Source organism: Amblyomma maculatum, unplaced genomic scaffold (genome assembly GCF_055883805.1).
Source record: "Amblyomma maculatum isolate TAMU_Amacu unplaced genomic scaffold, ASM5588380v1 scaffold_15, whole genome shotgun sequence".
In the NCBI taxonomy this organism is placed as follows: Eukaryota; Metazoa; Arthropoda; class Arachnida; order Ixodida; family Ixodidae; genus Amblyomma; species Amblyomma maculatum.
This window is the reverse complement of record NW_028146740.1, coordinates 10926371-10952362: the sequence shown is the minus strand read 5'-3', so window position 1 is coordinate 10952362 and position 25992 is coordinate 10926371. Positions and strand designations below refer to the sequence as shown.

The window sequence follows — 25992 nt, the reverse complement described above, 5'->3', positions numbered from 1 at the left end:
TATGTATTTCATATCTTTTTCCCACAATGATGGTAATGTAGTGTTGGCACGGATTCATACTTTAAATCAGCATACAAAGTCAGGCTACAGCTGTGTTCGTCATTTGCGGGTCTTGTAGGTCACTGAGAGTATATCGAAGTTTTTCTATGAGGACAAAGTGAAATACAGATTCCTTATGCCCTGAAAGATACTTAAGATACTTTAATTTCATTTTTTTCTCTTTCACATTTCTTTCGCTGACCAATCCTGCTATTAATTTCTCAATATGTTTTGAAAAGGCAGGCTCCCAGTATGTTGACAGAGTGCTGCCATTGCCAGAGCTTCGCCTGAAAGAAAGAACAGTTGCTACTACAGTAAAACCTCGTTTATCCGGATCTCGTTAACTCGGAAATTCGGTTAACTCGGACTCGCGGCGCGGTCCCGGCAAAACTGTGTATAGTTCAATGGTGTGAAATGCTCATTAGCTCAGAGGAATTTAACCGCGCACCGGTTAACTCGGACAAATCCCGAGGGCTATCGCAACTTCCAGTAAGCCGCGCGATACTCGGCGGTTCGGAGGCACACGCTCCTTGCCGTAACCGACGGCGTAGCAGGAGACTGCAGGAGAGTTGGAGAAACAGAAACCGAACGAAAGCTGCATGAGGAGCTCGAGAATGATGATGATGATGATAGTGAATGAGCGAGCAGTGGCTAGGTGGCGTCAGCCACCACCCGATGCATGGGTTTGGGGCTTTGGGCCGCTAGACCATCCAGCATCTACTGAAAGCTGCAAGGACGACGGGACGGTTTGTTCAGCTGTTCAACGCCACGTGTGACAGTGCTACGCCTACGCTACTGTGCCCCTACCCTGCTTCATTCTTTGTGTTGTGGGTATACGTTGTGTTCGTCGACTGTGCTTGTGCGTTGTGCCATCGCCGTCGTTCTTCATAGTGATGGCGACTGCCACCCCAGCGAAACGACCACAGCAGCCAGCAAATGATTTATAAAGAAAGCAAAGATATTGAAGGAGCTGAACGAAGGCATTTCTCGGCAAGAGGTAATGAAAAAGTATGGCGTCAAGAGAAGCACGCTAAGTGACTAAGTGAAAAACAAAGAAAAAATTTTCGAAGCATTTGACAGCGGCAAATTCACCGGGAAGAGAAAAAGGCTAAGGACGGCTGCGCACCCGAAACTGGAAGAAGTACTGCTACGGTGGATAACAGATATGCGTGAAGGACAGCTTCCTTTGAGTGGCCCGCTGATCTGTCAGCAAGCTGACAGGTACGCACAGAAAATGAACATAGAATCTTTCAGTGCGTCTGAAGGATGGTTCGCCCGCTTCAAAGAAAGGCACGGATTAGTCTTTAAAAACGTGTGTGGGGAGAAGGCAGCGGTGGATGAACGCCGCATTGCTGACTGGAAGACAACCGAGCTTCTCCAGTACCTGGCTCGTTATGAACCTGCCGACGTCTTCAATGCCGACGAAACGGCACTGTTTTTCAAAGCCTTGCCGGACAAAACAATCACCTTTACGGGTGACCCGTGCGTTGGAGGGAAGAGGAGCAAGGAAAGGGTCACTGTGCTTCTCGCTTCAAATATGTCTGGCACGGAGCACCTGCCACTACTTGTCATCGGGAAGGCAAGAAACCCAAGGTGTTTTAAGAACATTCCCCGTTTGCCTGTGGAGTAACGAGCCAATAGAAAAGCCTGGATGATCTCGGATATTTTTCAAGCTTGGCTGCGGCAGCTCGACCGCCGCTTCTCCGCTAACAAGCGCAAGGTTTTACTGGTAGTGGACAACTGCAGCGTGCACACCCGAGTGACAGGGCTGGAGTGCATCGAGCTCGTATTCCTTCCTCCGAACATGACGGCTGCACTGCAACTGCTGGATCAGGGCATAATTCAGCACGTAAAATGCAGATGCAGGAAGCATGTGCTAGAACGGATGCTGTTGTGCAAGGAGGCAGGGCGAGAATATGACCTAAACCTCCTCAGTGCAAGTTGAATCCCGCCACAACGAATACCGCCACAACGAAATTTCCGCGACAACGAATAATGTTTTATTCCCCGCGAGTATCCTATAAGAATTAATGGCCTAAATTTCTCTCCACAACGAACCATTTTTGCAGAGCGTTTCCGCTTCAACGAAATTTTCGCGTTCAAAATCGAAACCGAAACTAGTTTTATTGGCGAGAAAGCCACATTAAGCATGAAATCACGTGATTGCAGTTCCGCCATTTTGGCTTTGTGTCGTGGTCGCGTTGTTCACTCGCTGCCTTTCTCTTCGACAACGACGAGTTTTCATCCGCAGGACACGATGGCAACGCAAGTGAAAAAACGCAAAACTCTTTCCCTTGAGCAAAAAGCTCAAATAATCGCCCAAGCAGAAAGCGGAAGGAAGAAAGCGGCAATTGCTGAAGACTTCGGAATTCCTGCAAGTTCGCTGTCAACGATTCTAGGCAATAAGGACAGCGTGAGAATGGCACTTGCTTCAGGCACATCCTCGAAGCACAAAAAGGTGACGCGGCCCCTCCATGAAGAGTTGGACAAAGCAGTGCATGCGTGGTTTGTGGAAGCACGAGCCAGCAACGTCCCCCTGTCCGGAAGCATCGTCCAGCAGAAAGCCTTGAACTATGCATGCCTACTTGGCATTGATGATTTTAAAGCCAGCATTGGCTGGCTAAACCGTTTCAAGGCCCGCCATAACATCGTTGGAAAAGTGTTGTGCGGCGAGTCAATGTCAGCAGACGTGGACGGAGCAGCTGCTTGGAAGGCGAGTAACATGGCCGGAATTTTAAGCAACTTCGCGCCTGCAGACATTTACAACGCCGACGAGACCGGGCTATTCTACGAGATGTTGCCGGCTAGGACACTCGACTTCAAGGGGCAGCGCTGTCACGCGGCAAACACAGCAAAAAACGCATCACAGTGCTGCTTTGCACAAACATGGATGGCTCGGACAAGCGTCCGCCGTTAGTCATAGGCAAAAGTGCCAAGCCGCGCTGTTTTAAGGGAACTCGTAGCCTACCTGTGCAGTACAAGGCGAACAACAAGTCATGGATGACCCGCGCTATTTTCACCGAGTGGATGATGGCATTCGACCGCGACATGAAGCGGCAGGGCCGTAAAGTTTGCTTGCTTTTGGACAATTGTTCAGCGCATCACTCCGACGAAGTCAAGCTCACTAACACGGAGCTGAGGTTTTTCCCTCCCAATTGCACGTCTGTCTTACAGCCTCTCGATCAGGGCGTGATTCTTAGCCTGAAGCGCGCTTACCGCGGGAGGTTAATTCAGCGGCTGCTTTTTAACACTGAAACCGGCCGAGACACGAAGGTGGACTTGTACGTGGCACTGCAGATTATGTCTGCTGCCTGGAGCACACTGGGGCGCTCAGTAATTGTGAACTGTTTCAGGCACGCCGGATTTGCCGAAGGTCGACCCGTACACTCTGCTGGCCTAACACCAGGCGTTACAGACGACGACGAAGAGGCGTCACCGGCTCCGGGGATCGCGGCCGCCTGGAAAACGCTGGGAGAAATAGGAACCGTGCCGCCTAATCTCGAGCTCGACGAATACATCGGCGCTGACGCTTGTGTTGTTGTTCACGAAGATGTGAGTGATGAGCAGATCATAAAAGCTGCCCGGAATGATAAGGACTCTTCCGATGAAGAAGACGACGACGTACAGGAAGCGCCGGCTGCGGCAACCGCCGTACAGGTGATGGACGCTTTTGATGTCATCAGGAATTTCGTTGCTGTCCGAGACGACGATGTTGCAATGGGTTTGCTGACCGAGTGCGAAAATCGCGTGACGGCGTTGCTCGCCGTGAAGCGTAAGCAAACCAAGCTTACAGATTTTTGGCATTAAACGCCTTTGCTGCTGCTTGGGCAATTCTTTCTGCGTTTCACGTCAAATTTTTGCGATAACGAAGTTCCGCGAGAACGAATTTTTTTTCGTGCACCGTGAGTTTCGTTATAGCGGGATTCAACTGTATTTTAGTGCAAGTTTGGAACAACACGCCGGCCGAGGTCATAGCCAACTCTTTGAGGCACAGCGGGTTTGTCCGCCCTGATGACTGTGATGACGTTCCTCCAGAGGTGACTGCAGAGGATACCCTGGAGCCCACTGAAAATATGGACAACGAAGAGGTGGATGACAGGCGCTTTGAATTTCTCCTAAAGTTAAATTGGTTAGGAAGGGAAAGGCGCAGTAACTGTCACACTTGCTCTGTGGACACCCGAACCGCGCCGTAAGGGAAGGGAGGAAGGTGGGAATGAAAGTGGAAAGAGAGAAAGAGGAGCCGTAGTGGAGGGCTACGGAGTAATTTCGACCACCTGGGGATCTTTAACGTGCGCTGACATCGCACAGCACACGACGCCTCTTCGTTTCGCCTCCATCGAAACGCAACCGCCGCGGTCCAGCTTGCTGACTACGTAGCAATAGACGATGATGCTGCCGTTGCTGGCCTGCTAACTGACGATGACATATTATCGGAAGTGCTCGACGGGGACGAAAATCATTCCGATGAAGACAATCGCGACCCGCCGTCGCGAAGTCGCACTGTGCAGGAGGCCGCGGAGGCCCTCGCTGTACTAGAGGAATTTTGTGTAGAGTGTCGCGACAGTGAGCATGCGCACCACCACCTGATGGGGTTGAAGAAAATCGTTCTCGCGCAAATTCCGGCGACTAGGCAAACAAAAATAACGCAGTTTTTCATGCAATAAAGGTATGTTTATGCACCGTACATTTTTCTTGTTATTTTCATAGTCCATTCGATAATCCGGAATTCGGTTAACTCGGACATTTTTTCCGGTCCCTTGAGATCCGGATTAACGAGCTTTTACTGTACCATATTTGCTCAAATGTAATGCAAGTTTTTTCCAAGACTTTCATCTATCTAAGACTACTCTCGAGTTATAATTGAAGGCAGGGATTCAATTAGCCTCAAACAACACCGTGTTGCGACAATTTTAAAGCCATCGCCACAAGTTTTGGTTTCCCTATATTTACATGTTATTTTGGTGACATGGGTACCAGTAAAACCAAACCAGCCATATCCAATCATTGTCAAAAACTGTGCGATTAAAACAAGGACACAGCAGAGAAACATCACACACAAAGCGCAGACTTCCAACTATTAAATGAATGTCTACAGGCATCTTTTTATATACTCTGCAGCCATCAAATCAAGAACAAAACCAATAACAACCCAAACACAACAACTTGAAAGCAAAACCAAAAACATGGGCACATTTATTTGCATGTCCATGTGCAATATCCGAGTTATCCACATGTATAATCGATAAGATCTGAACAGCACACAGCAAAGAACAAGAAAAGTTTTAAAAATGTAATGTCATCAAGGCAAAGCACCCATGGCCTCGACCACAACACCGAGCACACCGAGAACCTTAGAAGAGTGGGACAAGTGAAAAAGGCAAGACAACCATCGTGACCAGCTGAAAAAAAAAACACCAAAGGGAAAAAATCCCAGACACCAGAAAACATAAATAGAGGAATAAGCATGACAATCTCCTAGGAACACGGAATGTGGCGAAGAGACCTGTCCCACAATAAAGGAAACAAGATGGACAAAAACAAGAAACAGGGGAACAAGGGTGCATCCCAACATAGTAACATAAATGCATGAAGGATGTTAGCAACAACAAAAAAAGAGTAAAGGTGAAGAAGCTAAACCTTAAAAGAAAGACAGCAACCAGCAATAAGAGTAAAGGTGAATCGCTAAACATGACTAAAACATACTGTATTTTTGCGACTCTAAGCAACCTCCCTTATTTTCATAAAAAATTTTGAAAAAAGTTTACAAGCAAATCTAAGCAGCCCCCTTCTTTTGTGAGGAAGAACGCATGGCCAAGCGTAGCTAGAAGACCACCAAGCGCGCTTGCTCACTCTTTCGTTTAGCCATCGGCCTCCTGACGTGGTGCGGCATCGATGGTGTGATCTCCGGCTCCTTGTGCGTGGCCTTGTAATGCTGCGTTCTGACACTATGCGACAGCTGGTGGCACAGAACACCAAAAGTGACCCTGGTAAATCAGCATGTTGTCACATGCAACGTTTTTAGCATTGCGGGCGCGCATTGCTTTTTTAATGGCTGTTTAAGCTCGTTAATTCGAACTACACTACTAGGTCTGGCCAAGCTCTATAGAGATATGTGTATAAAAAAGCTCGTTAATTTGAACGTGAGTCGGTTCCGCTACGGATAATTCGAACTACGCACCGGCGCGTCTGGGCGGCTTGGTGGCAAAAAAGAAAAGTAATGAAACATCTCTGCAATAAAAAGGCATAATTAGAGGCTGCACACGTCCAAAACGGCAACAAAAGACGGAACCAGGTAAAACCATGGAAGGGTAGGTAAAACTTAAATGACGCAGTGACCGGCGTGGCGGCCAGCGGCGTTGAAGGGAGGGGACGGTGGCCGCGGCAAGGTCAATGCATGGCGGCGGTGGCGGCTGCCTGCTCTCTTCTGCGCAACCTCCATAGCTCGCAACTAAATACTCGTTAATTCCAGCCCTGTTAATTTGGAAATATGGATAAGTACTGTCGGCGTGGTCCCAGCCGACGCCCATGAAAGGCTATGATCTCGAACCGGGCACTATGAGTTAAACTTTTTTTTCTTTTGCGACAGCCATGCACCCATCGGTGTCAACGGAAGCATGCGAATCAGCTGCGATCATGACGCTGGCTTTAAATTTTTAGATTGCTCACTTCAAAATCCCCTTGCTACTATCATACGCTCCAATGATTGAAGTGGCAGCAGATGGTGCGGGCCCCAGTGATAAACCAGACATACTGAAAAGGAGGAGGCTTGCACAACCCGACAAGCGCTGGCATTTTGCCAAGTTCGCTTCCCCCCCTCCCCTCTCTCCTACTGGAGCTAAAATCAAAAGGTAAACACGCAGTTATCCCTGCGCAGCATCTTGGTGCACTGCCAAGAAATGTGTTGTGGACCCTGATGGCGGAAATTTCTTTTTTTTTTAAGATTCGTAGGCACAGATCGGGGCTTGGTGGGTTCATTATGCAAGTGAGTTCATTACGCCACTAAATACAGTACATTTACCGCAATACAAATGGTTCTTGTCAGTTTTTTTTTAGGCCATTCGATAATTCGTAACTTTTTACCGGTCCCGTGAAGTTCGAATTAACAAGTTTTTACTATAGGCCTGAAGGAAGGCGGAATGAGTTCAAAGAGGACTGCTTACACCTTGAAGTTCTAGCGAACTACAATCGCGTTTGCCGAAGATAATGACAACCACAGTGCCGCCGCAGAACTTGGTATGGATCAAGCCTGCATCATCAGGTAGAGGAAGCAGCGGGACAAGATTTTCAAAGGTGCCATGACATGCAAGAAGTTCAAGGGACCGCGCAAGGGCCGGCATCCGCAAATTGAAAAAGAAGTCTGTGAGTTTGTTGCCGATGTAATTCAGATGAAAGCGATGAAGATCGCAACGAGAATGCAGATTTCCTGCACAATGTTCTGCGCAAGCCGGGACTGCGTGGAGCATTTAATGAAATGGATCTTCTTTGATATGCCGGACTGCAATATGCCAGAAGCTGCCAGCAGATTTCGAGAAAAAACTCAACACTTTCCAGGGGTACGTGTTGAAGCTCTGCAGGGAAAACTGCTACAAGTTCGGCCAGATCGGCAACGCTGGAGGCGCCAGTGTATTTTGACATTCCGAGAGCATGTACAGAAAGTGAATTAGGAGCCAGATAAGTGGAGGTGAAGATGACAGGATACGAGGAGCAGCATGTCACAGTGATGCTATGCATAACAGCTGATGGACGAAACCATCGCGAAGAGGAAAACCATGACAAAAAAATGAAAGTTTCCCAAAAAACGGCACTGTGAGAGTTCAGGTGAAAGGGTAGATGGCAGCTGAGGCTGACATTACACTGGATTCGAGTAATATGGCAGCAGCGCCTGGAGACACCGCTCGGCAGACCTGCAGGCACGCAGTCAATGCTTCTGTTCGATGTGTTTCGCGGCCATCTTATCCCGGAGGTAAAGACCAAGCTTCACAACACCAGTTGCAATTTGGTTGTGATTCCAGGCGGTATAATGCCAGTACTGCAACGGCTCAACGTTTCAGTAAACAAACCTTTTAGAGCCAATCTTGGGTAGGAGTACAAAGAATGGGAGCGGAATCCCGACCGGAAGAAGACACCAACAGGAAAGCTGCAGAAAGCATTCCCATCAACAATTGCAAGGTGGATTTTAGATGCATAGAGGCGGGTCCAAGTGAACGTTGCGGCCAAGTCGTTTAGGAAGTATTCTATCACAAACCACTTCGACGTAACAGAAGACGATCTGGGGTTCTGAGAGTGGTGGTTCAAGCGGTGCGAAGGACTCGAGTGGCTGTAAGAGTGACTGAGTATGTTCGCTGCCTGCACATATTTAATGTTTGCCGAATAAAATGTTATTTCTTGCACCCATCTCATCAAGATATCGCAGCGAAAAGAGGGGGGTGTTTTGAATGTAAGCACTCTCCCTCACTTTGGGCTTTGCAATTGTGAAAAAAGGCTGTGCTTAGAATCGAGGTAAAAGCATGCAGCATCACCCAAGAGTAAAGGTGAAGCGAAACAAGACAAACACTAGAGTATGCAGGATGCCAGAGCACCAGGTAGCTAAACGAGACTAAATACTAAAAGAATTAGAATACAAAAGAAAGAGTGAAGCACCAGCTAAGAGCAGAGGTGAAGTGAAACATGACAAAACACAAGAGTGACACACAGGATTAACACACATGATACACATGAGTAACAAAACCGCTTCTTTCCAATTACCGAATCTTATGTAATTTGAAACCGTTTCAGCTTCCCTTTAAGGATTGGGTGTTTTACACTGATTGGAGTAAAGAATCGAGTGACCATGAGCATTGCAGATCAACAGTGGGTTTCTGCCGCTCACTCTTCCAAGAAGTGCTAATCACCTCCAGTGATAAAAAGAAGGAGTGCCCTGTTTCTCAGAGCTTGACTTCCGAAACGAAGAATGCTTTGGATGGGACTGCAAGTGCAGGCCATCAAGTGAATTAAAGGTACCTTTTTTTGACCGACGGTATAATGTTACATTCGTGCTTTTACTATTTCCCATGGGGCAGTATGCAAAGTCGCCCCTTGCATTGCATTCGTGGTCATAATTACATTACAGTAAACACGGCGCCGAGGAATACTACCAGTGTTATTTTACTGTTAATTATTTAAAACCAGCTAAGGCCTAGACTTTCTCCATTAGAGCTAACATCCCGCTAATTGCTGCCACTGCCCGAGGGAGTGGACAGTTGCTGCGATGTAAAAATTTATCAAAAATTACATCTTTGATTGTTATGCGGTATTCCTCAGCCCAGTATACGCATGATTAGGCAAGGAGATTCAACCTTCCACAAAAGCAAGAAAAGCATCTCAACTCTTGACCACCGCATTCATCCTTCCAGAGTATTGGTCTCGCACCGTTCTTATGCGTCACAGCGTGGCCCATGTCAGTGAGCACAGTGATCAACTGAGATTGGAGAGCAACACACCTGCTTGTCAACGAGCAGCGGCGTCGCTGCGAGGGATGGAGAGGGAGAGGAATTCTTGGCTGATCCGGGTCCGTTGGAAGACGGTGTAGTACTGCCAGCCTGCTGTCCACTGGTATCCCCCTGTACACTCTCGCCACCCGAGCTAGGGTCTGGACTCAGAATCACAGTGCTGTCCACTTCGGCTGACAAGGGAGACACCTGGAGGGGCTGGACAGAACCAAACACTGTCAGCACAAACAGGGAGTCACACTCTGACACACTTTAACCACAGCGAAAGATAGCAGGCGTCTTTTCACAGTTAACTAAAACTAATAATTTCTGTATAATTCCAACAACATGACTTGGCCTGTGCTGTGCATATAAGGCATCCTGTTAACTTAATTAAAGCAAATCATTTCCGCCACTGATAATATGGAGTACTAGTGATTAAGGGAGTACAGACACCAATTTTTGAAGCGTCGGAAGGAATACGATTGCTTTCCTGGTTATACACAGATGCTCCCCAAGCAATCCCAACATCGCACGTTTCCGCGAAGATATTTATTTATTTTTGAGGCAAGTTCACAAAAACAAGCCAGGCAAGTACTCCATTTTTCAAAACCCATCGACAGCGACATCTCTGTGATGAATACGTGTACATAGGTAAACAACATGACGTCATCAAACAACTGTGACGTAGAGTCGGCAAAGCAAAGAGCAGTGACGACACAGGATAGCTCACCGTGTCTGCACCTCTGGCCATGGCCGGACTCGGCCGGTTCCGGCCGTGCCCTGAGAAAGTTCTACGCTTCTGCTCGCTTTACTCGGTGGCTTCTTCGTTGGTGCACGTTACAATTACCTCACGGTATACAATGGAGACTGCCTACTATACTCGGGCCCCAACAGTATGCCTGCGCAAGTGCAGGGCTTCCGGCAATGGTGCCTTTCGATGGCGCGCCGGGAATGAACCGCGCCGCTCCCCGCCTATAGGCCCTAGACTTCGCTAGCCCCAGCTGGTTTCACATCGAAGTGACAGCGGACGGTGCTTCGGAAAGGACTAAACGTCTGACTTTCACGCCGCTTTACTGGGAAGCCCATCTCGTAAAACATTTTCTTGCTTTGCACGACGTCTTCAGCAGCGGAGCTAGCAGACGTCAGGTGCGTCGCACCGGGTAGCAGATTAGGAAAAAAAAACAGTTTGCTTGTAACACTGCAATTACGTCTACCAGGACTTTAGTATTGGCCAAACAATCCTCACAATTTAATTTTAATTGATAGTCCTTTGTACAAATAGTTATGTAAAATAAACAGCGATCCGTGACAGCTAGACTACCGATAGCAGAGGCTATGAGGCTGCTATGATTTGGGAGCCGATTGCGGCAGCCACGGCTTTACGCACCCAGATTGCCTTGACTGCGCCAGATGGCGCCACATGCTTGGACGGCGACACGCAGCCCTGCCGCGTCGGGACCAATCAGCCCGTGAGCAGGAGTGAGCACGGGAGCCATCGGGAGAGCTTACGGGTTACGGTGGTTGATCGCATCATTACTTTTTTTAGAACGCCAGCTTGGCTCACAGCGCTGGCCAACCAGACTGAAAAAGCAACATCTTCACGGTAATCAGTTCCTTTGTTCAACATGTCCTACCAGTTGACATTTCCTGCGCATTAGCCCACGAACCTTTCGTGGCTGCTGCTGATTCCTACTTCGTCGCTTGAGTCGCAGGAGAGCAGGTTGGAATCAAAGTGCTATCGGGCGAAACAATGTCGCAGTACTAATTATGCTACGCTGAAGCGCTACTCGACGACATTTTCTTGCACGTGCGACCGCAAGCAGACGAAAAATGCGACCGGAATGCGTCATCAGATTCTGTGTTTACGCCAGTAGCAGGCGCTCATGTGGCGTTCTCGTATCTTTGACGTCATCGCGCACTCGTGCCCGGAGAGATCAAAACCGAAACTGGCCCTGATAAATGCACTGATAATAAATTACTTGGGCTGTGCTGGGGCTTTTTGGTCCGCACTCCCCCTGTTTTGGTCCACTGTGGATCGATTAAAGCAAAAATACCGGAACAGAAAATGTACGTGTCTATACTCCTTTAACATCTGGAGCACAAGTTGAAAAGTTAGAATGATAAATCCCCACTGCAAAATAACAAAAGTGCTGCAGCCAGTGGTAAAGTTGTATGCACAGTGAACCGCAAAGCAATGAAAGAAAGCTTCATGTCAGGAGCATGTATTAGGCCAGCACCAGAGAGTTGCTTGAAACCACGCTGCAAGTTGACATGCAGAGAAGACATCTACCTGGTTGTAGGAGGCTGGGTCTTGCAGCAAGACCTGGCCAAACCCTTGAATGTCCCGTGTGATGACTGTGTTCCGAGGCACCGAACCATTACCATGGGTGCCTGCAGGAAAACAAGGACCTCATAATCCAGCCCCAGACTTCTATTGCCATGAGCTCTTCCGCAGCCTTCTCTCAGAGCATGTGCCTGAATGAAAACAGTTGCTGTGATCTTTTATTTTTCCCCTCCTCCTCCATTCCTGTGGTGCTTGAAGCCCTCAGGGAAGTTATGGCAGCAGCAAAGCATGCCTCACTGCCTCAGCTCCTCATCTGCACCATTACATCTCGAGTCAGCCACTCACCCCTCGTAAGCATGCACAGCTGCCTGAAAGTTGGTTTGCATAAAATAAACAATGACCACCAGGCATTCTGCTCTAGAGACTCCGCAAGCAAGCATCGCATGCGCCACCAGCACTTGACGTTCAATAACGAGGCTGGCTCTAAACGTAAGAGGGCACTGAGAATAGGCAGTACTTTTACGAGAGCCACAAAATGGCAAAGTTGCATAAAGGAACTGTTTCTTAGTGGAAGCAATAAAGGTATGAAAAAATGATAAAGCAAGAAAGTGGTGTTTCGCTGGCCGCTGTTTTTGGTTGTACTAAACATGCCCACTTACAGCACATGCAACAACACAAACGCATACTGGTGTTGCCATATTCTGGGAACCACACAAAAAGGACATAACAGTGCAAAAGGCAAACATCAATTGCTTTGCACAGCAGACCCACATGCACAGACAATTATGAAGCAGTACGCAAAAACCACTCAAGAAATTACCAGTAGGTCAAGATGTGACCACTACAGCATCTCTAACCAAGAACTGCATGTCCACCATAACCATCCTAGCTGTACAGAGATTGTCACTAGCCTAAATTTTATTTTTCATACTACAGTGTGGGGAAGTTGGTTAGATATTAGCTCAACGAAAAGCGTAGCATTCTGACAGGACAAGCAAGAAGAGGATAGGACAGAGCTGCCTTCATCTTCGTGTCAAAATGCTTTTCGTTGAGCTATAATTTTTGTCAGTATAGAAGCGGAAAACATAGTACACCGCAGTAGCCTGAACAGTCAGTGTTGCCAACACGTGCTGGCAATAGTGGTTGCACGGTGGTCTGTGCAACGCATGCTGTTAAGCAGGAGTGAGAGGCAGCTCTAACCATTTGTGAGCCGTGCTGTGTGCAGCGCCCTGTGCAAAAGCAGTTGGAGGGCGTTGAAGAGGACATCTCCTGCCTTTGGAGCTCGCTCCAAGAAGTCGGCCTTCGACAGCAGACACAGCGCTTTTCCTGCAGGCAAGAGGCGTTAAAAAACACGACAGGAAATGTTCGGGGAACAGAAAAAGGTGCAATAAAATGCGAGATGTGATGCTGCCTCAAATTAAAGGCTAATTCACATAAACACCTGGGACTGACTGCAGATTTCTCGTGCCGAAGCTGTCCCCACCTTGTCACCGACTTTTCTCAAGGCAATACATCACATGAGAAGACAAAACACATTTTTCTTCCATCACCAGTGCTTCAGGATGTAGCAGGAGCCCTAGTCAATAGTAGACAAAACAACAGCTAAAAAACAGACATCCAACAAGTGAAAGCCAGGACGAGGAGTACAATAGCCTAATTACAATCCAGGAATTAAAAAATGTTTTATCTGCAGGTAAACAAACTGCACCCAGTCCTGACCGAATACATTATAAAATGCTTGCCAATTTATCTGATCGCTCAAAAGAAGCACTTTTGGAATTTTTTAACAACATATGCATTGGCAGAATACTCCCAGAGGCTTGGAATAAGGTGATAATTGTACCATTCCTAAAACCAGGAAAACCACCGACATCACAAGCAGTTATAGGCCCGTTGCCCTCATCAGCTGTCTAGCCAAATCTTTTGAAAGAGTTCTCAACATCAGATTAACGTTTACTCTTGAATCTCGTGAACTTTTAGACATCAACCAATGCGGTTTTAGAAAAACATGTTCAACAACAGACCATCTGGTTCACCTTGAAAACACAGTCAGAGAGGCTTTTATACACAAGCAACACTGCCTTGCCATTTTCTTTGACCTAGACAAAGCGTACGACACAACCTGGAGGTTCGGGATCCTACGTGACGTAGTACACTAAGGGATCCGTGGCCGAATGCTGAAAGTTCCGAGTTATTTTCTATCCAAACGTACATTTCAGGTGCGTCTTGGTACTATACGGTCAAAACCTTTAACAGGGTATGTTGCTAGGGTATGCTAGGGTTAGGGTAGGGTAGGGTATGTTGCTAGGGTAGGGTAACAGGGTATAAGGCACGAACCGGCTGTTTTCCAAAATAAAGTTGTTAGTGAGCGCATATGTGTGTGTCCTCCTCTTCCTGGTTCGTTGCCTGCTAGCATTCTTTCTCTGACAAAAACCTTTACCCAAGAAAATGGTGTTCTGCACGGATGTATTTTAAGCACAATGCTCTTTGTAATAAAAATGATTTCCATTTCCAAAGTAGTACTAAAATCTATAATGTACTCGGCCTAAGTCGACGATCATCATCATTTATTAACCCTTAAGGGCCCCTGTTGGGGTATTAAATAAGAGGGGAGCGCAAACAAAAATAGGTACAGAGAAAAGGTCAATATAAATACAACAAGATAACACAAAACATAAAAAGAAGCAAAGAACGAGCTAGTCATGAACAAGGGCTATAAACATCACCTTAGTACCAAAAGTATCACATTCGTTTTCGAGAGGTCCGGGCAGCAGGGTGAGAACACAGTGGGCAACAGAAAAGGTCATGAACATGAATTGAACAACATGTCAGTCCAGAAGGCCCATCTTCCATATCTTCAAAGGTCCCAGTCCATCTTCAAATAGCTTGCACTTCCTCCAACATAGCAACATGTGAGAGGCAAGTGCAACTAACAATTAATAAACTAGTGACGTGGGCAGACAAAAATGGATTTCAGTTTTCTCCACAGAAAACAGTGGCAGTTATGTTTTCCCTCAGACGTGGAATACAAACTGACCCCACTCTGCACCTGAACGAGGCTGAATTACCAGTTAAACATGAGCATAAATTCCCGGGGATAACTTCTGACAGAAAACTCCCATTCTTGTTTCATATCAATACTCTTAAAAAGAAAGCTACCAAATCCCAAAATATACTCAAGGTCCTTTCAAGAAAACATTGAGGGTCTGATGGAATATGCCTTTAGCGCATTTATCACTCCGTTGTACTGTCTTGTTTGGATTACAGTTGTGTAGTGTACGGGTCTGCAAGAGCGTCATACCTAAAACGACTGGACCCAGTGCACAACCTGGGTTTGCGTCTCGCATCTGGTGCATATAGAATCTCTCCCATAAACAGTCTTTACGCTTAAACAAATGAACCCCTTCTCGAATACAGAAGCATGCTTACATTTTCATATCTCCTCAGAATACGCTCATTACCAAAACATTGAAAGTTAAACATTTTGACAGATTTGCCTGTCTGGTTGGGTTAATAACTAAGTGAAACTTCAAATTTCTCCAAACATCACTTTTTTTTATTTTACAAAACCCAATGTTTTGGAGCCGGCTCGACTCTTTCTTCAAGGGTGCATGACGCAGGGGGCTTTCTTCTCCCCCTCGACCATTCCTTTACTTATAGCTGCACGAAGCCCCGCGTCATGCACCTTTGAAGGAGGAGCCGAGCTGGCTCTGAAACGTCGGATTTTTGTAAAATAAAAAAGTGACGGTTGGAGAAATTTCAAGTTTCACTTAATTACCAAAACATATATGCTACCCTCTTGTTACAAAGTGCGGCTCCACAGTGTTGTTCAGCAATAGACCTCAGTTAACCTAACCCTTGCTACACCGGTTCGAGGATAAATGCCAAGAGCTGGGAATACTAAATTTCCCCCCTGATATTGAATCAAGGCGCGATCCACTACCACCATAGTACAGCCCATTGTTTGTGATTTCACACTGACTCGGTTTTGTAAACAGAAAACAGCACATGAACATATTTTGCAAGAATTCTTAGTTCTTAAAGAAAAGTACTCAAACTGCACACAGTTTTATACAGATGGCTCCAAGATAATCATGCATGTTGGAAGTGCAGTAGTGCAAGGAAAATGGGAAAAAACAGTAAGACTACCTCAGTGTACAAGCACTTTTACCACTGAGTGTTACGCACTTGCTATGGCAATAAGAAAAATAGCCAATAGGAACATCACAAACTGTATTATTTTCACAGACTCTTTAGGTGCATTGATCGCCCTTCACCACAAAAACGCAGTTGCTCTACTACTTGGAGACATCATACATATCAGCAGCCTTTGCTCAAGGACATAACATTTTGTTGGGTCCCGAGTCATGTCGGCATTGGAGGAAATGAGAGAGCAGATGTTTGCTCTGCTCAAGCACATGACAAACAGATCAAGAACATAAATATTCCATACAGAGACTGCATAGCGCTAGTGCGCTGTAAACTAAAGAAGAAATGGCAGTCTTCATGGTGTAGTGAGGTAAATAACAAAGTACAGTTGGTGAAGCCGATCTTGGGGGAATGAAAATCATGTTATCATCAGAAACGTTTCATATAAGTGATTTTATGCCGACACCGCATTGGCCATACACATTTGACGCATAATTTTTGTTGACAAAAAAAAAAAAAACAAACAAAAAACAAGCCATTGTGTGAAGAATACAGAGAGGAACTCATCATAAACCATTCTTTATTTTCGTGCACAGGACTTGAAACACAAAGTAAAAAGTATTTTACTAAATTTTACAATGAGCACATTCCGTTCCATCCAGCATTGATTTTACGTGAAAATGGTCTTGTTGATCTGTCATGCGTTTTTAGCTTTCTAAAGGAAGCAAATGTTTTAAAGAAACTGTAGAATGAATACATATACTCCACTAAACTCAAGATACAACCTTGTGCCTGGCGCATGATAGCCTGAGCCGTTTATGTGCCATTAAACCCAATACTATGCAGATAAATAGCTCAGTAGATAAATGCTTCCATTACGTCAGGCCTAACTAGTTAAATAAAAGAACAAAAATTACAGGTCAAAAATTATAATGTCACCGTAACTATACCAGATGGGCCTAGCCAGGCATTTTCTGCCTCCAGCATGCTTTGTGTGACCTACAGCTCAGAAACATGCAGGCCATAAAGCAGTAAACACAAGTGTGGGCACCGAGTACAAAAATATTCCTCTTTAAACATGGCTAACACCGCAGCAGAGTATTAATGAGAATTTTCTGGCCTATCGTTCATTTTTGTGCAGCTCGGCTGCCCGCTTTCATATTGCACACTCGCTTAGCTTTCAAAGTGATTTGGCTGACGCTTTTGTTCACAAAGCTATGGACTTGCAGATTTGAATTAGGAGAAAGAAGCGCATCTCATGCATCTTCCTTTCCTTGTTAACAACTGCAAGATGCAATTTTCTTTTTGTTTCAGTACAATCCATAACAATACAGTTGAAAAGAACACCTAGCCAATAAGGCGAGATTAGCCTTCTTGCCAGACAATCTGCAAATAAGATGGCGACATGGCACACTGAAGAGAAGACGAGAAGGCCGACGTGCTCAACAGTTTATCCTGCCACATATTGGCACATGAAATTAGCCGCCTGTGCAGATGTCAGCAGAATGAGTCCCAATATGTATGCGGAAACACAAGAGAATGAACGTGGGTCCCTGTTACTGTTAAGAAAAATGCGACTACGTAACACCACATATATATACATAGATCACATTTCCCATATTCTAAGACTTATGTGGTTGGTTGGTTTGTGGGGTTTAACGTCCCAAAGCAACTCAGGCTATGAGAGACGCCGTAGTGGAGGACTCCGGAAATTTCGACCACCTGGGGTTCTTTAACGTGCACTGTATTAAAATTCCCATGAACCATTTTTATATATTTTTTAGCATGCTGCAGCGGAATTCCACCACAATAGTACGCCTCAGTGTCACCAAAAATAAGAAATAACTGAAGTTCCCTCCATTAAACATCATTTCCTTTACAACAAGACAGTACCTCACTACTGCTGATATTACAGCCAGAAGAGGTGAAAATCATAGTCGGTTAAGCTAGTTTATAGAACAATTCCAATTTGGTTCCCCCTGCTGATATTAGGGCTAAATGAGGTGAAAACGGGGCATTGTCTGAAACCATGCGCCGATGAAAGTACTGCTGAACTGAGTCATCAAACAGAATCCACAGTAATGGCGAAGGCCGCCACCAACAGCTCGGGAAGTTACACTAACAGCATCCTCGATCGCCCGCACCAGTGCGCCCCTGGGCGGCCTGGTGCGCACCATATATCCTCGAAAAACCGCACTGGTGCGCACCCGCTGTCCTCGATCACCGGAAGCGCCCCTTGCCGGGGCAGTTTTTCGTTTTTCGTTGTCCGCACCGTCACGCACCCAGCAAGCACTGCGGGACACGCGCAGCAGAGAAGCCGCACCGCCCTGTTCGATGTGCTCGCGTCTGCCATGGCATCTGCACGTAGACTGACGCGATGCAGAAAAATAGTACGGATGGTTGCCGCAATCTATAAACTGCTGTCAAGATCATCTGGTTACGAAGACGGTATGACAATCGACCTCACACAGCGTAAACACGGTGAATGCCCGAAAGCCGACCAGTTCTTTTATCGGGCCGATCATCTGGCGCCTCAACGATAGCGAGCGGCTGTTTACCGATTTCCTGCTTAACATAGCAGTGTGCAGTGCCTTTAACACGTCAAGCTTGTAACGTACGATATGTGCCTTTGAGACGTGAACTGCGTGATTTATATGCAGTTCCAAAAGCATTTCTGGGTAAGCAGGAACGTCTGCTACGATCGGCACGGCTATCGTGCTTTCAAGCTCAGCGGGGCCCTTACCCACATTAGACGGCTGAAGAACACCTTTCATTTCTTGTTTTTGGATAACTGCGATTGTCTACGTAACGACTGGATTTAGCTCACTTATGGTATATGCGGGAAACAAAACTAGCGAACAAGCGCCGTCGCCGTAATATTTGGCATAGCAGAAAATACACTCTATATAATTCTACCGTACGTGTAGCCGCTTCCGTGACATCATTCAGTTCTCTTCAGACATTATTATGCCTCGTACCGTTGACATTGTTGCTTTCTACAACGGTGTGTGTGGATTTTGCCAAATCGTCGGGATCTGACTGAACAGCAGGCTGAACAGATAAAAACGCCGACGACGCGCCGACGCCGGAAGTGGGCAGCGGCAGAGGGCCAATGAGAGCCGAAGCAGCCGTCACGTGATTCCGGTCAGAGCCACGCCCACGCCGGCCGAGAGACTCGCCCGCGATATGGTGGCTACCCGCGAGAGCGGAAAGACCCAATGCTCTGACGCTTGGTGCTCTGACGGCACCGAGGGTTTCGGCCGAAACGGCCGAGCCGGAATCTAGTCTTTCGGAGTCGCTCCGCGCACGAGGCGACGACAGCAATTTCCAGGCAACGGGCACAATGCATTTCCTTTTTTTTTAGGTTAGCTAGCCAAAGCGACGAGCAGTTTTGTTGGTGTGTGATATTGTCTTTTCTATATTAAGGGCCCCTTCCGGAGAACAGTGCATCGCGCCTTCGACGCATTGTCGATGGGTCAGTTCTATGGCATTTTCTAGTCACAGTCGCTCAAGTTTGTTGCAGGAGGAGAAGTTCGGTGAAGGTGGGCCGGCCGCTGGGGCCACGAGTGTTTACGCTGAGTTCGGAGGTTGTTTATGAGCTGCTAGCCTTGCCAGCGGACCTCAGATACCTCCCTTTCCTATGGCTTCTGTATTTAGATCCATAGCTGTTGGAAGTGATGCCTTTGCCTGTTTTCTTTACACACCTGACCCAGAAGAAAGAGAGAAAACCACAACTTGAAGCTCGCGGCGACAGGGAAAACAAGATGTGCGCGACCTCGACGCACGGGGGCGTGTGCGTCGCGCAACTGGGCGGCAAAAAAAAACACGTCGCTCGGCTGCTGACCATGCGGGAGTGAAATCGTCGACGCGGCCGTCCGGCGTGCGACGCGTTTTCGCGTGCAACAAACGCTCAATGCGGGCCACGCTTCAGGGTGCCACCGCCGCGGTGCACAGGGCACCGCGCCGGTTTTGGGGCGCACCCAGTGCGCGGTGATCGAGGATGCTATAAACAACGCTCGTGCCCGAATTTCCGTTGCATGAAGCGATGCATGCTGGATAATCCCCCATGATGATGTCGCTGGCAGCAGACGGAGAGCAGCGCAGCCAGGTCGTTTTCGACGGTCCACCGAGCAAACACGCGGCTTTTCGTGCGCTGCTCTTACGTGCGTGCAATTGTCGGCAGATTCCTGAGGAACGCACGCGTCGAGGCTGTGCTCGAAAAATGGGGCGCGCTATGAGAAATGCAAAGCATGTGTGCCGCGGATCTGTTCAAGCTACGCCTCTTCAAGAGTGCATCGCCGACATTCCTGATTTCCGGCGAGTAGTTTGATACTTGGCGTCGATCTCGCGTGTGTTGGACGAGCCATTCGCGCCGGCGTCATGAAGAACTCGCAGTCGGCCTGTTCGATCGCGCCAGCATCGTCTGCTCCCTATATTGCTTTCGGTATGATATAGCTTCCCCGCACAGCAGAGACTGCGTTGAGGCACATTTCAGTGTTCGAAAAGTACCACTGACTGCTCCTAACAGTACCGCCACCTGGTTTATCGGTGCACAAAACCGTCAAAGCCATGCATGTTTGAATGTATAATTACGCGCCGCCATGCAGTGAAGCATTTTATTTTTTGAAGAGGTCCGCAGTACCTTCCGGCGCATCGTCTGTTTCAGTAAGGCTCTGCAGACATTGCATTTTAGTCATAAAGGCTGTATTGACGGTAATTTCTGTCTCGATGCTCAGTTTAAAGGACGAACGTAGGAACCCCGCACTCACCGTTCATGTGGAAGTTCTCGGAGTCCGTGGGGACCAGGGAGAACTGCTCCGTGCACCACTCGAGCCACATGGACACGTTGTGCTTGCTCCACTGGCGCGGGTCGTTGCCTGGAATCGAGCCGCACAGTAGAGAGTTCATGGCAAAGTTCGCTGCCGCCGCCTCGGCGTTCCTCATCGCCACCGGCACGGCGGTTGAGATGAACCAAAGCATACACACCACGGAATTGAAACGGACACTGCTAGCACAGCATCACTGGCTGCACGTGTGACAGAATCGCCTTTTACAACCAGGCACCGAATCTGGGTCACTTAACGAATATCTCGTTGACACTGTTAACGATCGAATGTTAACGACATGAGTGTGGATGACGAATAGGTAGCACAGGGATGATCATTATTGGTATCCAAGCACAGCGCAGCCACACCGCGTAACGCAGTCAGGAACACCCAGCGCCTGCACCGGACGTTGGAGAACAAAAAAGAAAAAAAAAATGAGCCTATAAACTAGCCGTAGGATTAAAACCAGCAGTCAGTACAGATACGAACGAGCTGATGAAACATCCCGTGAGAAACTCGCGAGTCATACCGCCGGAGCACGACCTTGAGGCTGCCTGACAGTCGGGCTATATGTTCCAGTTAGCCGGCAGAAGTGGACGGATTTGAGGATCGGTGTCGCCGAAACAAGTGCACACTCGGGAGGCCGCGCACTCGGTCATGCGGGCGGAGTAGAGCAGATGCGCGATGCGACGCACGACCAAGAGCCACTGGCGGCGACGCTGCACCACCGACAGAGAGCCAGGCAGGCCTCCGCAAGCAACGTCGTAGAAAGAGAGAGGGCGCCTTGCTTGGCGGAGCCGGCTACTTTGCTACTTCCTCGGGGAAACTACCGCGCTAAACCGCCGCCACAACCATCGGCCGCGGGCAGGCGTCTTCAACAAGCGCGGGAAGGGGAAGGAGGGCGATTTGTACGCGCTCCGCCGGAGGCGTTTCCTTCCCCCAACCCCGTCCGCCATGTTCTTTCAGGTCATTTTGTTTTTCTTTCTTTTTGTCCGCCCGATCCCAACTCTTTCCTATATAAAAGCCGGGCCGCCACAGCCCCGTCACACGACACGCAACGAGGGTGAAAGCGGTCGCCTTGGGACGCGACGCCAGCGACGACCACCACGGTCATCCAGAGAGGAAAAAAGAAAACACCGCGGGCAATCTTTCTTCGCCGCGCTTTCCTTTTTTTCCTCGAACTTTCGCTGCCTTTGGCTTCGTTTTCTTTTTTTTTTTTTTAAATTCTTTTACTTTCTCCACCCGTTCCTTTGACAAGGAAAGAAAAACACCCTCGAGTCAGTGGGTGAGCAGCGAGGCGGGGGGGGGGGGGGGGGGGGGGGTAATGATAACGCTCGCGCGCCGCGCACGCTCTGAGAAAAAAAAGAAGAAAAGAAAACTTAGACGGACATGAAAAACAGCGGGCGTTTGGGAGAGGGAAACACGGAGAGCCGATAGAGACGTGCAGCCGTAAGGGAGGAGGAGAAAGGTCGTCACCGGCGAGAATCACGCAACCAGAGACAGAGGACAATCAAAGGGGGAAAACAGTGCGGAGTGTGTGTGGTGGTAGGTAGGAAGGGGGGGGGGGGGAGTGGACGGTGACGGCGATGAGGAACGGAGGCGCACTTCGAGCAGCGCCACTTCCTCCAAGCAGGAGGAAGTGGCGCTCTTCCAGCAGCGGTGGCATCTCCAACCATCCTTTCTAACCGCTCGCTCTCTCTCCAACCCTCTGCCACCTCCGTCCTTTTCAATATCGTCGTCCAGAGATTTTTCTTCTTGCTCTTTCCAGCCGCCGCCACGTCGTTCGGCATTGGACGTCGTCCGCTTCCAAGGGCGCAAAGAATGGAGGTATGTCCGAACCAAAGATAAAAACACAGGGCCGAAATGACAATAACAAAGCAAATATAAAAACAGTAAGGCGATGAAAAAAAAAAAAGAGGACAGAAGAACCAAAATGCGTCGGCTACGCATCGCCGCGCAGCATCGGCAGACACTGAAAAGGGCCGCGCGACGAAGAGCGCGATCATGGGCCGAGTCCGCCATGGGGGAGAGGGACATGAGGGAGAGGGCCGTGACTGCCGTACCCAGTACAGAGCATCGCGCGATGAGCGAGAAGAAGCAGTACACGCCCCCACGAGATCCCGCACCAACGTCGCCCAGTGGGTTCCTTTGGTGAATAAAGGCGGTTTCATTGTGACAGAAAGCAGCTCGTTCGGTGGCCGCTGCCGTAACCCAACACTTAAAAAAAAAAAAAAAAAAAAGTGTCGGCGAAAACAGGCGCGTGATTTCCTACTAACACAGTGACGAATCCGTGCTTTCACGGTGGCTTCCCCTTGAGCGGCCATCGGAGGCGAAGGGGGTTCGAAGCGACGACATACTCAGTTAAGTCCACCGGGACAGGTCAAAGTATAGGCGGAATTAATTAAAGGCGTGTATTTAGGGCGAAGCATCCCCCTCAATTTTTTTCTTAATTTCCTTTCTTTAGGATTTGTCACAAAGCGACACCGGCTCTAAGGGACGCCGTAATGTAAAATGTCGCCCACCTGTGCCTTTTAACGCGCACAGCACATGGGCGCCTGGCGTTTCGCCTCTATCCAAACGCGGCCTCCACACCCTAGATCCATCCCGCGTCCTCCTCGGAATCGCTTGTCCCACTGAGCTACCTCCTATTAACCTGTTAGTCACCCGTTAACTAAAGCGACACAAGCATGCTTACAACATGCGTCGTTCCGGTCGACCCAGTCCTACGTTGTAAACGAAGATAGCGTAAAAGTAATTTAGCCATCCCATTCAGCCGCCTGCAGTGCTTTGTTGAGAACGGCTGCGTCATCGCAGTGGTGGCGAAACCAGGGATGTTCGGGAAAGCATGTTCACCGCCTCACCAAAAAGTGCCTTGGCGCAGGAGCTCGATCGCGGTCTACTTTACGCCGACGCGTGGCGGCGGAGTCATTCCCTGAGTGCATTCGACGCCGTCAAATGAGGGGGTCACACACGTGCGTTCAAATGCCACATATGAGAATTTTTTCAATGACCGCCGTGAAAACACCCTATTTGTCGCTCTTGTCCGCTACACTTTGCCTAGTGCACCATTACAATCTATGCCCATTTAGTGACGGTATATTAGGCAGAAGCGCATAGCCCCCAAACTCGAAATTCAGCACGAATCTCGCCATTGTCTCTCTTCCCTCCAGCATCCCTTCCGGCGCTCAGTAAGGAAAATTGCCCCCTTCCCCGGAAAAATTTCCTGGGTACATGGCCCAATAAAGCCGTCACCAAAATAACAAACAAAAAAGTGGGGACCAGAGAAGGCGACAGCAACTGGGAATACGTCCTTCACGAAACAGCACGGGAAGACGCTGGGGGAATAAGAAAATAGCTGACTAACCGGGAACATCGGAGCGGGGTATATGCGCCTGTATGTCGAAATTTAGATGCGAATTTGAGAATATTTCACGCATAATGAGGTCTCAGGAGAGCTCTTCAGCACAGTATTGCGGGGAATTTCACAGTCGAAATCACTACGCTGTCTTAAATTCCTTCACAGTGCTGCAGGGCTTGTACACAGACATATTGTTTCTTCGCTAAGACCATATATGACGCCCTATAATCACTAACCGGACCATTGGTGTAATGTAATAGCAGGCTGCGAGATTACTGCCAGGCGAGTCGCTTGGCGTTCATAATTTCCACCACCTGGGGAACGCGCATCGCACCTTGCTCTTCGTCTCCCGTCGAAAAGCGACCGCCGCCGTGTCCGGGATCGAGCCCTTATAGAGATCAGAGCGACCAGCAATAGCAGCTAAAACGAAAATAAGGTATGTGTAATGTAAACTAATTCCTAACAATTCATAATTTAGGCAAGCACAATCCAAGCAGACAATTCACAGCCTCCGAGGAAAAAAGAAAGGATACACGGTTGCTCTTCTCGCTCATGGCGTTGTTTTGTTCCCAGCATAGTAGGCGTAATCATTTGCCATCAGGATATTCCGGCGGGAAAGAACAGGGGTCCCCTTCAGGACAACAAGAAGCGCGAAACGATAAAAGGCATCGCCAGGCGGTAAACACAGCACCAAAGTTGAGGAAGGGAAGAAGGCGCCATTACGGCGAAAAGAAAGCCGATCGTGGCGTTCCACGGAAAAGCAAGTCTTGTGGCGGTCCGGCCCCGTGACGTCAGAACCGGCCGGCGCGGACGCGCGCAGCGCAATAACACGATGCTAATTGAGGCCGACTAGCAGCGCGATTCGTTGCGAGCACGGTGGTCTTTATTTATTCATTTCATTTTATATTCACTTGCTTTCGTTTGCTGAACATCAGCGACTGGCGGTGTTTGCTCGCTCAAAATCGATTAGGCGACACTTCAGTGACCCGCGCAAAAATGAGAATATTTAAATGGAAGGAGCAAAAAAAAAAAAAAAAAAAAAAAAAGGAACGAAACGGAACGCGGCTCCAGCCTGGGCAGGTTGATTGCCAACGGTGGCGAAAGGAAAAGACAAAGGAGATGAAAGCGTCCGCTCCGAGCGAGAGTGCACGGGCAGCAGGAATATGCAAAAAGCGAACACGACAGCATTCATGCTTGATCGAAACGTTCAAGCACTATACTCTAGCTTACGCCGAGCCGCCGTCTTCCGGTTTGACATGAAACTAAGCAAAATTATTCCGCCAATGATACAAACCAATGAATTTTCCAACTGTGAGAGTTTGATTTTTTTTTTTTAAGTTGAAAGTTTATTTTTGCAACAAAAAACAAGGTACAAAATATACAGCGCCAATGCAGACAGAACGATAGGTGCGAGAAGGAGGCGCGGAAAGGTGATCACTAGCATATTTGCTCGAGCTTTTCTAGTTTAAAGACAATTTCAGGACGTTTATCAGCCTCAATAACTTCGAATCAACATCGACAAGTTCCACCCTGAAATACGACGCACGTGCGACTCTGGAGCAACGTCGACCACTTTGAGCAAAAATACCCTTAAGCTCCGCCTTCAAGGGTATGATGCCCCACATATCCGCTTTAGAATGCGTGGGGTGTCCACATGAAGGCGACCTGTTTCCGCTCACAACGCCGTTTTCTGGTCCATCCATCTTTGCTTCCGCTAACCTGTAGGGGCCCAATCAACGCGACCATTTTTGTATCGGCACGAGAGTTTTCCGCCTACTTTCTTGCTGCCGTTTACTAGTTTACCCCAAGTCAAATCCCAAAGTCAACACTTTATTTTCCCCTTGATTTGTTTCACATAAGAGCATT

The 25992-nt window shown here is 48.1% G+C and overlaps 1 protein-coding gene across 9 annotated transcripts in view; it reads right to left on the bottom strand.

The window, feature by feature from the left end:
• aop (ETS variant transcription factor anterior open) overlaps nt 1-25992 on the bottom strand; it is a 219031-nt gene that overhangs the window by 22884 nt on the left and 170155 nt on the right. For all 9 annotated transcript variants that reach the window (XM_084586220.1, XM_084586218.1, XM_084586226.1 and 6 more), the window contains 4 exons: nt 20712-20819; nt 12994-13119; nt 11800-11900; nt 9519-9725 (listed from right to left, as the gene is read on the bottom strand). In XM_084586220.1, the coding sequence (XP_084442346.1) occupies nt 9519-9725; nt 11800-11900; nt 12994-13119; nt 20712-20819 (542 nt within the window). The remainder of the gene's footprint in view (nt 1-9518; nt 9726-11799; nt 11901-12993; nt 13120-20711; nt 20820-25992) is intronic.